The sequence below is a fragment of the Portunus trituberculatus genome, chromosome 30 (assembly GCF_017591435.1).
Source record: "Portunus trituberculatus isolate SZX2019 chromosome 30, ASM1759143v1, whole genome shotgun sequence".
Taxonomy (NCBI): domain Eukaryota; kingdom Metazoa; phylum Arthropoda; class Malacostraca; order Decapoda; family Portunidae; genus Portunus; species Portunus trituberculatus.
This window is the reverse complement of record NC_059284.1, coordinates 7,802,022-7,816,399: the sequence shown is the minus strand read 5'-3', so window position 1 is coordinate 7,816,399 and position 14,378 is coordinate 7,802,022. Positions and strand designations below refer to the sequence as shown.

The 14,378-nt window shown below is 41.8% G+C and overlaps 1 protein-coding gene across 1 annotated transcript; it reads right to left on the bottom strand.

Annotated features, from left to right (window-relative positions):
- Positions 1-128: 128 nt before the first annotated feature.
- LOC123510969 (glucose-6-phosphate 1-epimerase-like) lies at positions 129-11,663 on the bottom strand. Its single transcript, XM_045266524.1, has 7 exons — positions 11,555-11,663; positions 6,849-6,900; positions 4,432-4,490; positions 4,120-4,276; positions 3,487-3,664; positions 2,916-3,072; positions 129-2,703 (listed from the first exon to the last, which is right to left on the bottom strand). Exons 1-7 carry the CDS (start codon positions 11,625-11,627, stop codon positions 2,543-2,545), a joined length of 837 nt encoding a protein of 278 aa, XP_045122459.1. The 5' UTR covers positions 11,628-11,663; the 3' UTR covers positions 129-2,542.
- Between the last annotated feature and the right edge of the window lie 2,715 nt (positions 11,664-14,378).

Below are 14,378 nucleotides of genomic sequence, written 5' to 3'. Positions count from 1 at the left end.
TTGAGATCTTGAGTGATAAGTTATCCACACCAGCATTGCCACCTCACACCCATCGTCTCCTTACTGTGCCTAAATGTGTTTACACCTGCAAGAACACAGCTGTCTATTGGGGTGAATGACACACTCAATGAACTACATTTTAAATTGATTTTTTAACTATAGAAACATAAAATTAAACAGTAAGTAATTCAGCATCATACATCATATATGATCATATAAAAATTATGAAATATTAATTTATTACTCTGACTATAAACTATAAAAGTGGCTTAAAAATATATCTAACTGAAAGAATCTCAAAAGAGAAAAATGCAAATTTGGAATGCAGTGCCTTACTGATGAAACGATAAGACTGAACAACCTGGAAATAATCCTTAAGTGTAACTTTCTTGGCCACAACATGTGCTACACCATGTATGTCATGACTGGACACCTCAGTCACACCAGGCAATGAACGAACCAGTCAGGTGAAAGTTCAGACCAGTGATGACCTTCACCACAGACCAACATTATTACCATCCACTCCTCAACACTACTGGCCACTCTGATTGTTTTATTCCCTTACAGGTACGCACATTATAATAGCAATTTTCTCAAACATTATTCTTGTTTATATGAGTTTAATTTGTGTGACAAACAACAAAATAAGACATGTTTCTAAGGGTGGGTGTTGTTAATAATGTTGCTCCTTGTTGGTTGTCCTGCTGGTTAGTTAACATTCTGAGTAGTGATCTATTATAACTTATTTGCAGAGGTAATATCGACCTTATTATGCAGACCTTTCAGAAGACAGAAGTGCAAGAAGCAAGCCAAACATTTGAAGACTGGTCACTGAAAGGCATCAGCTGAAGTCACTGCCAACGTGTGCAACAACCAGTAATAAATTATCTCAGTGTCTCGACTATGTTTTGGTAAGAGCTTTTACTCGTATGCATTTATTGCTCTTAATTAGATGATTTTTCTCGGAGTCGTGATGATGAAATGAACATTTGTTGTACTGCATCCTGAAGAAACTAAACCGGTAACATGATGGGAATGAAAAACAGCTTTGTTGTACATATGGACAGAATCTGCACTACTTACAGACTTCAGGATGGTCTATGTACTGTACTGCCTTCCTACTGAATTCATCCTACTAAGGACGTCTCACAAAGATGTCTCCTCACCAACTATAAAGCTATCCTACCCTTGAAGACCACAGTACCACCATTACCAACAAAAATAATGACGTCCTACTCAATGGCAATGGTTTTTATAAAACTTTAAAAATAGTAAACGCTAAAAATAGTCGTTTCTAACAAATCTCCTAAAACTGGAGTGTGAAAGCCACATGCTGCCCAAGCTTGGGTCATTAACAATATTAGAAAGCTCAAAACTCAACTACAACTCATCCTCTACTCCACAACAGTTAGCAACCCTTTTAGCACTCAGTAATTATGCACCATCACAGACTGCACAAAGCAACTTTTTAACTACAAGTACCAATAACTAGGTTAGTAGCAAGTCCACTACAATAAACAACCTATCAAATACAAATATCCTTAATTAAGAAATAGTCACCCTGTCTTCATAATGATTCTTGTAACTTTGGTTTTTTTGTAACTGGGATCAAGTATCCACACAACCAAGATAAATGCCATGGTCTTCCCAGCCAAGTGTTGGTGAAGCTTCTCTAGGTATTCTCAGTCCTGCTTGGTTTTCTCTATGTCTTAATGCTACTCTTGAGATCAAACACTTAAAAGGTTATCTGAATGGATTCAAGTTATATCTTCAATGGACAGGTATAAGTTATTAGCTTTACAGAACCAAATCAATGTGTGAGGATCAGGTTTTTTTTTATATCAAGAATGGGTTGGTGAATAAACATTAAAACGACAAAACTCATTCACTGGGAAAGACCAAACACAACACCCATAGCACCATTAATAGTTTCTTCAATAACCTGTTTGGGAAATGGGGTAAGGTAGGGGGCAATAAAGTCATTTTACTGAGGCCCCTCACCACTGCCACAGAGCACATTACATTACATTACATTGGACCATGCATCATTAAGTTTTGAGTCTCAATATGTTTACTGTACCATATGCTTGAGCTAACAACATCACTAAGAATATTACACACTGGCAAACAGCTGCCGTGCTTGCATAAAAACAACAAAGCAACCTTTGGACGTATACCACTTTGCAGCAAAAACATAATAAATAAAATAAAAACAACTATCTGCATAATGGAAAGTAATATGCCAACTTTACATAAGGTTCTAAGCACATGAAATGTATTAAAATCAACTCCACCAAGCCTCTGGGACTTCTGGGCCAAGAGACTAAAGTGAGCTGCAACAAAGTATCTCCTTAGAATTCAGTTAGTATGTACTCCCACTCCCATCCCACAACAAGCTCCATTTAGGTAATCTGAATCATGAATATGGTCAGTGTGATGGCTAAAGATGTGCTGAACAAATGCTCCTTAAGGACATATCAATAGGTGAGGCTCTACGTGCCTACGTGCGGAGGCCTACACTGAGGGAGGTGGCCCAGACCCTCTACATTACTTGCAGGATCTGGCTTGCCTCAAACACTGTGCCAGGCGGCAGGATCACCGGTGAGGACACGTGGCCAGCCTCCACACACACCAGATTGGGGAATTCCTCCTCCCCAAAGTCAGGGATTTCCTTCGCTTTTTCCACCCACGGGTTCCACACAACTGAAAAAGAAATTCAAACTATTACAATTTAACCCATTCGCTGCCAAGCACTTTGCACAAAAACTCTCCCCTAACGCTGAGCAAATTTAGATTTCTTTAATCATATTTATGCACAAAATTTTAGCTTTTGACAATAAAATGTTAGAAGGAATGCTTGTCATGCACTCTTAAACATACACACACACACACACACACACACACACTCAACTCACCGGTGTCCACAAGGTTATACTTCTGCATCCTCATCTTACGTCCACTAACTACATTGGTGATGATGTGCTCAAGGGGAGTGTTCTGGTAGATGCGATCAGTCCACTCATTAACGGTGACCACATCCCTGTGTTCCTGGTACATGGCCCCCTCCCGAGCCTGTCATAAAAAATAAATGAATAAATAAATAACAAAAATAAATGAATAAGTCAAACAGTAAATTTTCAGCTCCTGTTATGTCTTTTCATTGAAGAACTGTAATACAGGAAGAAAACATCAGAATCACCCATGAAAAAGAGTATACAATATTCAACTAGCAGAGAAAAATTTATGAAGAAAGCAACAACCATCTGAACTCTCAATACTACAGTACAACTTGTCAAATCCCCTTGGCTGGAGAGAAAACAGATTCTCATTCTTCTTATGAATATAGTATGGAAGAAAAAAAAAAAAAAAAAAAAAAAAAAAAAACTGCACACCAAGTCAAATTTTCTTATCAATGTAGGTACACAGAAGCATACTCAGAGCACATGTTAAATTAGCTTGGGCAGACAGAGGCAGGTTCCCATTCACCTTATCAATGTAGGTACAGCCTCTCATGCCAGTGATCTGACAGCGCCGCACGTCGGGAACCTTGAAGTAGGTGTGTAGCAGGAAGGTGAAGGAAAGAGTCTCTGCACCAGGATTGTACACTGAGATGTTGAAGTGGAGCTCCTTCTCTCGCAGGATGAGGCGATACGTTAGACTAAACCTGAGGACCAGTAAAGATGAGTGTGAGTGAGTACATGTGTGTGTGTGTGTGTGTGTGTGTGTGTGTGTGTGTGTGTGTGTGTGTGTGTGTGTGTGTGTGTGTGTGTGTGTGTGATATAAATGAAATAACCCTCCAATGGCTATACTATTTCACTACACTGAAGATCTACTATATAATGCAAAAACACAATACATCCAAAATGGCACACCTAAACCCTTCAGTAAAATCAAGAAACATCTAAAAACTAACACAACAGACAACCAGAATTCAGAACTAAATTGTGTTTCTTGCATCACATGTACTCTCAACCCCACCAGACGGACTAGGGCAGCAATGACTGGTGTTCTCTGCATCACCTGTACCCTCAACCTGACCAGACAGACTAGGGAAATAATGACTGGTGTTCCCTGTATCACCTGAGTCATTGACCTTCCCCACATCCACAGCAGACTCACGGGTAGTTCCACATGGAGCGGGTAAACTCATTGTCCAGCAGCTGGAACATTGCCTCCACATCTCCGGTAGGTAAGCGCTCTGGTGGCTTCTTCAACTCCCAGCGGCAGATGCGAGCAAAGCCATGTTGTGGGCCCGTGCTCCAGGCACCGAATTGGGCTGTTGAAAACATCAACAAAAAAAAGAAAATGAAGTGAGGAATACAGAAATTATCACTGTATATCAATGTCAATCTGTACTTCAATAACAAAAAAATTTCAGTTATTTCCACATGTGTCAATTATTTAAGTCTCTCTCTCTCTCTCCTAACTTACGAAAAACAATAGGAATTCCTCCTCGAATTGCTCGCTTTCCGTCAAATATTGCTTGCTTGCTGGAAACAAAAAAGGATAAGACATGAACATCTTTACACAACACTGGACAAATGATACAACTCCAGTAAGACCAGTGAACATAACTACCGTGTGTGTCCTTCACATTCTCCACACATTAAGGTCAGATGGCACAGCATACCTTTAGTGCACAACATTTTTACTGCAGCAATCAACTAAGTCAACACTCTTATTAGTCCACTACATTCCATCTTTATTATAACTCCTCAAAATAGAAGAAAAAAAAACTTAACAAAAAGAACACTATTAAATTGAATACACTACATACATTCCTAGAAATAACCTTGCCTTTGAGGAGGAAGATAAAAAAATATATATTACCAAAACCAGGCATTTCCTTCACTCAAGTACAAGATTCTCAGACAACGACTCAGCCCTTCATCATCCTTCAAGGGTTCCCTCAGGCATCTCAAACACACACACACACACACACACACACACACACACACACACACACACACACACACACACACACACACACACACACACACACACACACCACACCCAGACACTAAACAACTAAATTACTGGATATGCAAGTTAATTCTTAAGGGAAATTAGATATGGATGAAACACACACACACATTAAACCCTTCACACATATACATACACACACACACACCACACCCAGACTCTAAATAACCAAACTACTGAGTACCCAAGCTAATCCTGAAGGGAAAACTCTTTAGTTGTGGGAGTGAACACCAAGATGTGCTCACTTTCTTCCTGCCTCGTTGCAAAAACCCTGCAGAGTCTCGGCACCACTGACTACACTCGCCGAGCTTCACCGCCTCAGAATGCAACCAGACCACTTTTTCTTGGTCATTTTTGTGGGCCATTTCAGGCGGAACACGAGAGCATTCACAGCATTCGTTATGGCGTCCCGGAGTTGGAGTAGCAGACTGGAAAGTTGGGAGTTAGTGATGCGTGAGGCCGGGAATACATGGTTAGGCTCCACGATTCATCCTCACCACCACTACACTATCACACCTCCGCCCCCCAGCCAGCCACAGCCACATCTCTCCACCTGACTTCCACTACCACACTATATTTTAGCTCCATGACTCATCCTTGCCACCACATCACCATATACATAGCCATACACACATTTCTCCACCTGCTTCCCACTACTACACTACATTTTAGCTCCACAATTTATTCTTACCACCAAATCTCCACACACACAGCCACACCCCTCCACACACACACACAGCCACACCTCTCCACACACACACACAGCCACACCTCTCCACACACACACAGCCTCACCACCTCACCACAATCACATCTCTACCACATCAACTTACTCTTAATCCCACAGTATCCTGCTTTGGAATAATAATTAAACTCTGAGCCTCCAGCAAGGAAGAGTCAATCTAGCTTGTCTCATCAATCCAGGACACAAAAGTTACACCCTCACACAAAAGCATCAATTCTTTTTTTTACTCCCTCCCAAGCATCATAATTTTCAGTACAGCAGTCTCCTCCATGAACAACTCTCGAAATGTTTCATCCTTTCCCTGCCTAAATGTACCACCAATGAGCAAACTTTCGTAATGTTTCACTCTGCCCATCTCAGCCGGCCAGCCACCTTTCCCTTGCAGAATCGCTCACCAGAACACACAACAGACACGCCCATTTGATTCAATTTCTGACAAGTGGAACTGCCTCTCGGTGATGATTTGTGAGGGCCTTACATTATAGCAATTATCCTATAACCTTTAAGCAGGCACAGGCATTCAGACAGATGTACACCCTCGCTTATAGACAGCATCGTGTACCTAAGCATTCCGTACACATCCCCCTTTTTCCCCTGCCTCCCCTACTCTGTAATTTGGAGCATCCCCTGCCTCCGCCCTCCCTGATGACTGCCCCACAAAAACTCCTTCCTGTTCAACGAGGACTCATGAAAAGGCTAAATTGGAGAACTTGTATCAGCTGGAAGGATCACGCCACGTTTTCTTCTGCCTGGTGGTTGTCAACTTTTTCTGGTGATCAGCAGCAGCAGCACCAGCACCTCCTTACACAACTCACCTTTTTAGCATCTTAATTAACAACTGAAGAAAGGCTATCTATTAATTTACTCATACAAAACCAAAAGCGATGATAAAGTGCAATAAAATCTCACGGTACACAAAATACTGAGAAAGCAAAACCTGAGAGCACCAGTGGCACTAAAAGTTGAAGTAACTCAGACCATGACCCTTCAATTTTTTAAGTAACTCACTGAAAAACTAGGCAATTATCAAGCCATTATACCAGGCAGCTCCCATAAAAGTTTGTGGGGCATGTACTGCATGACACACACTCCTCCTCCTCCTACTCATTCAGGGACCCACCTCACAAAAAGCTGCTCCTGGTTGTTCACTCGCCATGACACCACCGTCGCCCCTGTGGGAACGTACAGAAATTACACCAGAGCTGATTACCTCCAGCCACACCTAAAAAAAAACAACAATTACCTGTCCTCTTCCATTAGTAATTAACAATAGGTACAGGTGGAATACTTTTTGTAAGGCTGTAATTATAGGATGTGGGTAATAAAAAGAGTAACTGTCACACTCCCACTCATGCACCAGAGCACAGGACACAGCTTGATATCTGCACCTGTGTTCTTTAGCATCCCAGCATCTTACCTCACCTACATGACATTAACCACTAGAGCACAGGACACAGCTAAACATCTCTGCTTGTGTTCTTTAGTATTTCATCATCTTACCTCACTTATTATCCTCTTCTGACAGTTTGATACCTAAGCCTGTGTTCTTTAGCATCTCAGCATCTTACCTCACTTACATTTACCATCTAAGTGAGTTTCTTCATGATTCTAGAGAAAGTTAAATGAAAGTCTTACACCAATAAAAAAAAAAAAACCTATGAGAATAAGACTAATATAATCTCTAAAGCCTTTGAAAGTAGTGCTGAGAGAATCAAGTGCTGAAAAATAAGACTAAGTGATTTGTGTTCATATGACAATCAGTATAACATTTATCTGCAAATATCAAATCAAATAAAACACAGATAGAAAGATCTTGGCAGATGAAAAGAAACACTGCCATCTAAATACCTGTCATACTCAGCCACACCTAGCTATGCAAAATTTATAAAGTTATAGGAAGAGAGAGAGAGAGAGAGAGAGAGAGAGAGAGAGAGAGAGAGAGAGAGAGAGAGAGAGAGAGAGAGAGAGAGAGAGAGAGAGAGAGAGAAAAATGCCCATAAAAAGTACCATATAACCATTACCCACAATTCATGCAAGTCATTTCATCCTCATACATTTAGCTAACCCGTCCAGGAACCCAAGATGGAGCGACCCAGCTTAAGTCCTGTCCTGCTCCTCCCTTGCTCAGTGCTGCCCTCTTACCTCCACCTGGCACTTGAGGGAAGAACAAGTCACTATTCCACCCCCACCAACTCAAGAAATCCTCTCAACCCAGGGAAGAATAAAAGACAAAAGCCCTCAAGCTAAGAAAGTCCTCCTACTCTGTAGTGAGGTGTGCAAAGGGTGTGAGGGGTGAGAAAGGGTGTGAGGGGTGAGAAAGGGTGCAAGCAGCATCAGCAGCCACCTCACACTCCCACTCTAGCTGCTGGGAGGCCCTGAATCAATAGCAGACGAGGAACTGGAGGAGTAAAAAACAGGGGAGAACTGCAGCAGGAGCCAGACAGGGAGCAAAAACTGTGTCACCATCTCCTCTCTCAGCTTCAAACTCGCCTCTGCAGAAGCAACGAGAATCCTCCATCTTCACCACCTCCAGAGCAGTGGTTGCTCACCATGTTATGAAGGTTAAGGTGGGGGTGTCTGCCCAGTTATTGAGGATAAGGTGGGAGTGTAGTATATGTTGACTACCAGAGCAGGAGACTTGGCATGGTGTAATATTACTTCCTGGAGGTGTTACTCAATGTGTTACATCATGACAGCACATTTTAGGCTATGATTAATTGAATGGTGTCTGAGGATGTGTCAGTAGTTGTTAGACTAGCAACCCCTGCTAATACTCTCGCATTCAATACCTTTATTGGGGTTACAATGCCTCTTACTACAACATGAGGGCCATGAACTTACTACAATACAATACCAGGAGACATTACTCAACCAATGCTTCACCTTCACCAGCCCCAATGTTATAATGAGTGCCCCCAGACACCCAAGAAAGGAACATAGATTACTGGCTTAATGTCAGGCCTCCCTGTGGATGGTGCAATGGCCAGCACCACAATGAAGCTGAATTCAGTCATGGGGACAAAGGCATACAAGAAAGATAGCAAAAATGGGGTATCACTTTACCCAAGTATGGCCTTAAGTGGCATTTCTCAGACATCTGGAGGTAAATTAAAAGCAATAGAGGAGCAATTTAGCAGAAAAACCTCTTGCCCAACAACAGAGAAATCCAAAAACAAGTCAACCTTCAGATAGAGAGTGGCAGTTCCACAATGTACTGGGCAGACCTTCAGGTGGCAAGAAGGGCAAGTGCGAAGATAATTATATCACGTAATGAATGAAAAATATGTGTCCTTGAATTCAGACTTCTTGCCAGCCCCTGGAAGCAGCCTGGGGCACTGCATAAAAACATGCTTCTTTACGTGCTGTGGCCAAAATGCTGAATCTTCCCTCGGTCCACACAGGCTCCCACCAAACAGCCATTATAGCTTTTTGCCCCATGACCTTGTGATTTTTATTAAAGCCAATGTGAATTTGATGGAAGTCACACACGCAGATTGGCCAGCCCAGCGACGCAACCCTAATTGATGCCCAGGGGTAGAAATACGCATTGATCAATTACATTCTCAAACGTGTGGTAAGCGTCAGAAAGATAGCAGCTCATGGTCTGTCAGTCCCAAGGTGCACATTCCTCACATCAATACAACTTGTAGAAGAGCCATATACATTATTCAGTTTCTATTCTCAGCAGGACATGATTAATAGTACATGGAAATGATTCAGTAATGTGAATATGAAGGGAAGTGAGCTGCTTCACAAATATGGACTCACTACATCTCTCTCTCTCTCTCTCTCTCTCTCTCTCTCTCAATACAGTGACGCTTTGAAAAAATTGATATATGAAAACCCAGAGTAATCTTTTTTAACATGTCTCTGATGAAATACAAGGAGTAAAAGTCACACCAAAACTCAAAAGTTGCCCTAATAAAGACATACCTATTCTTCATGACCAGTACCTCTGTAACACACGCACACACAAAAAAAAATTTGTTAAATAAAAAGTAAAAAAGAGACCAATATTCCTTTATTACAGGTTTGAAATATTTGCTCTTCTTATACAAACCGGATTCATAACTCCTTTTTTATCTGACCCTAAACATTCCAGTGGACAGTGAGAGTGGGAGGATAATGAGATGAGCAATATAATTCATGATGCATGCATTAGGATATTATTAATTGGTGTGGGCGACTCAACCTGCCACATGTAAGGCCAAGGCATGTGAGGGACCTACTCAGGGGAGGGTATACCGTATGCAGCATGCCAGACAGCTCCAGGCAGACTCAGGCAGCAACCATCCCACACTCCACACTCAAATTGGATGTTCAGCCCTCCCCCTTCTCTCTCTCTCTCTCTCTCTCTCTCTCTCTCTCTCTCTCTCTCTCTCTCTCTCTCTCTCTCTCCCTCTTCTCTATCATTTATTCCCACCTTAAAGTCATGTTACCTGTTTTCCCTCAAGGGGCTACCTTCTACCTAATTATATTTTCCCTCATTTCTCTCTCTCTCTCTCTCTCTCTCTCTCTCTCTCTCTCTCTTCTACCTCCTACCTGCTTTCCTTTAAGTGAATGAATTCAGCACAATTTCTCTTAATTTTCCTACTAAGTGAAAGAGACAAATTTCTAGATGATAACTCAAGGAAAGTTATGCAAGATCTTACATAATTAGTTAAAATATAATAAACTGGTTGGGTTTACAAGCGTTTTTAGTCCTCAACATTGAATATACATGAAGTTTTGTCTCAGCTTAAATAAAATTATCTAAATAAGGTAAAAGATGCTGTTAAATAGATGGGCATCCTCAGACTTGAGGAATTCCTGGTTCATCTTGAAACACAATATTACTTATAAGAAAATATAATTCCCAGCAAACCAATCGAACACATATAAAAAGTAACCTCAGCACCAATAAAATATATTAATTTAAGATTAAACATGGAGCAGTAAATTTAAAATCTTCATTTATTTAGGATTCCTCATCTAAGAACTTGATGTTCTTTATTGCATAACAGAAAAGTAATCTTAAAATACATATATATATATATATATATATATATATATATATATATATATATATATATATATATATATATATATAAGGTAAAAGCATGCAACAAATTCAACATCAGCTAAGAGGAATTCCTGATCCACCAGATATGATTTAAACCTTAGAAACAAACAAATTAAATCTCCCATAAACTCCATTTCCGGGGGGATGCTGTGGGCGTGAATGAGACTAAATGGCGTCAGTATAGAGGCTGTACAGGGAAGGGAATCAAGAGTCCTACCAGGGGCCCACAAGGATACCCCACAACCTATGATTCCTGCAGAAGTTTTTTCCGAGGCGCCACACCCACGCACACGTCAAATACCGGAATTCAGGACTAAAATTGGCCATAAGGAGAGCTCCCAGGCCCAAGAAGGCATGCCGAGGTAGCCACGCAACGCCCAGCCCTCCCCACCAAGGGAAAAAAATAGCCCTTCCCCGGTCTTCACTCCTTCGTTATTTGGTTATTTTGACATGTTGAAAGGAGATACAGCCCTCTCCGAAATCCTCTCAGCCTGCTTCGTTGGACTGAAACACTAGGGCAGAGGTCAGATTTTGCATTTTCCTCAATTTCCTTTGTTTCGTCAAGCCGGGGCGTTCAAAGCTCGACAAAAAACTCGCCACACCACCAGACCAAAATCACGCGCGGGCGGCTCAGGCTCTCTCTCTCTCCCTCCTCCTGTCACTCGCACCCACAGGCACACACACGCCCCCACCGCGCCACCCACACCCAGGGCGGCACCTCATACACTCCCTTTGATATGCACAAACTCAATGAACAGACTCACCGTGCAGATTGACCGTGCATGTGGTGTTGTTGCCGCGGTCCAACACCACCACACTCGTCGCTGGCGCCGCCATCTCGCCTACTGAGCGCTGGCCGTCTGCTTCGCCCCTTTTCCCGCCTCTGTCCGCGATTCCGTCACGTAAATTTCTCTATTTTTCCCTCCTTTTTCACCCCTTTCACGTACACGCCGGGCTAGTTGAGTTACATGCAGAATCTTCGTTCTAATCTAGTTGATCTGAGACATAAAATGGCTCTGATAATTTGGCTTTTGGGCGAATCGCAAGAGTTTTTTGCAGCAGGGGCGGGGCGGGGCGGGGAGTGGCTGGGCGGGCGGGGCGTTCTGGGAGGGGAGGGGTTCAATGTACTGCCTTCACACTCTAGGGTTAAACTTGGCACTCTTTGTCACCTGCATTACGGGAGGTGCTCTGTATTGCAAAGGAGATAGAATAGGGGTTGATATGGGGACATGCTAAGCTGGAAGGGTTGGAGTGTGAAATGGTTTCTTTTTTATCAGCATTTTTTGTGTATGAATAAAACCAGTCTCTCTCTCTCTCTCTCTCTCTCTCTCTCTCTCTCTCTCTCTCTCTCTCTCTCTCTCAGATGGGGACTAAATCAATTGGACACGTAAACTGAATATAATATTCATATAAGACTATAATGGCACATGATTTCAAAATGCGTATAACACACACACACACACACACACACACACACACACACACACACACACACACACACACACACACACAGACTACTGGTATGTATACATACATATAAGTATAATGAAGATTCCTATTTCAGTGTTCTATTTTTTTTCACAAGTTCATCATTTTACAAAGTTTAACAAGATATTTTTTACTGTCATTTTTCTTGCTCCTCCCTTCCCAACCTCTCTCTCTCTCTCTCTCTCTCTCTCTCTCTCTCTCTCTCTCTCTCTCTCTTTCTGGCACGTATCGATAATAGATTTAACACTATAGCAAATCCATCCTTTTCAAGTTCCTTGTCTTGCCTTCTTGGAATTGGAATCTCTAATCAAAGGTTTAGGTTTGACTTTCTTGAAACACACGAATCGTTTTCTTCACCTCTTTCTTTCTTTATTTACGTTAACACTGCAGGTCCTTCTTTATTCAATTTGCACAAAGTCAGTCTATTTTCCAGTTTCTTTACCAGAGAGAGAGAGAGAGAGAGAGCAAGGAATGCACCCTCGTTCAATATGAAGGAACGATTTCTGTTGAATAATTAAACACAACCAGGAGGAGAAACTTCATGCTAAATCAGACGCTAGACTAGTACCGTTCGTATTCAGCACCTCCACTTATTTCAGTACTCTCTATGTAGTTGAATTGACACTCGGTTTTTAAGCATTTGTTTTTTCTGCGATTCTAGTGATAGAGCTAAACTTTTTTTTTTTTTCTAATTACCCTAAGAACACTCTTGAGAACCCACCCAATCGTGTCCTTGACCATTGAAAATAGTCGTAGTGAGAGAACAAACCGTTTCAGAGTACTGGTCTAACGCCTTTGATCAAATCAATAAACAGCAACAGTACCCAAGAATAATAATCATCTTCAAATAGCAACACCCTTCACCGTTCTGTCACTCAAGAATCATTGGGGGACAGGGAGGAGAAGCCTGCCTTGGTCATGCGTGGAGGTCATCAGGTCAGACAGATCGTTGGGTGCAGTCTTTTTGTTGCGAAGCGCGGATAAGAGATAAATGAAGTCTATCAAATGCCATACACAGATATAGGTGACTGATATTCTTACAATCTCCCTTAACATGAGCTCCATGTTTTTAGAAGCATAGAAATTCTTAAGTAAGCTACACTAAAAAGGCAAATGATATAACGCGATTGAAATTAACTTAGGTAATTGATATTCTTTCTGTATGTGTACTTCTTAATATATATGTAATTTTTTCTGCCTAGATGGACTGATATGGTACTATCAGCTATATATGGTTGGGTAAGGGCTGCAGATACGGCAAAGGAGGTTATTATTAGGAGAAAAAAAATTGATATGCACTCAGAATGTATTACTGTGTGTGTGTGTGTGTGAGAGAGAGAGCGAGAGAGAGAGAGAGAGAGAGAGAGAGAGAGAGAGAGAGAGAGAGAGAGAGAGAGAGAGAGAGAGAGAGAGAGAGAGAGAGAGAGAGAGTAGACAGCAGCAGTAGTAGTAGTAGTAGTAGTAGTAGTAGTAGTAGTAGTAGTAGTAGTAGTAGTAGTAGTAGTAGTAGTAGTAGTAGTAGTAGTAGTAGTAGTAGTAGTAGTAGTAGTAGTAGTAGTATAGAGAGAGAGAGAGAGAGAGAGAGAGAGAGAGAGAGAGAGAGAGAGAGGATGCGTGAAGACTTTCGTGGGTTTTTTCTCTAGCTGGTGGTGGTGGTGGTGGTAGTGGTGGTTGACGTGGTGGTGGAGCGGCCAAGCGTGACAACCCTGTCTTAAAAGTTTCGTGCGCGCACACACACACACACACACACACACACACACACACACACACACACACACACACACACACACACACACACACACACACACTTTTTTCTCTCTTCTTTCTTCATGGACTTCGCTTTTCTCCATCCTCAGTCAAGTGTTTCTAGCATCAAATGACTACCTACTATTTCTATTATCATTCTTACTATTATCATTATCGATCACCTGTTGAAGCAATTCACGTGGGTACCTGGCGTGAACATAAATTACAGTATACCTGCCATTAGCGGAGAGAGAGAGAGAGAGAGAGAGAGAGAGAGAGAGAGAGAGAGAGAGAGAGAGAGAGAGAGAGAGAGAGAGAGAGAGAGAGAGAGAGAGTCTAACTAATAAACTAAGA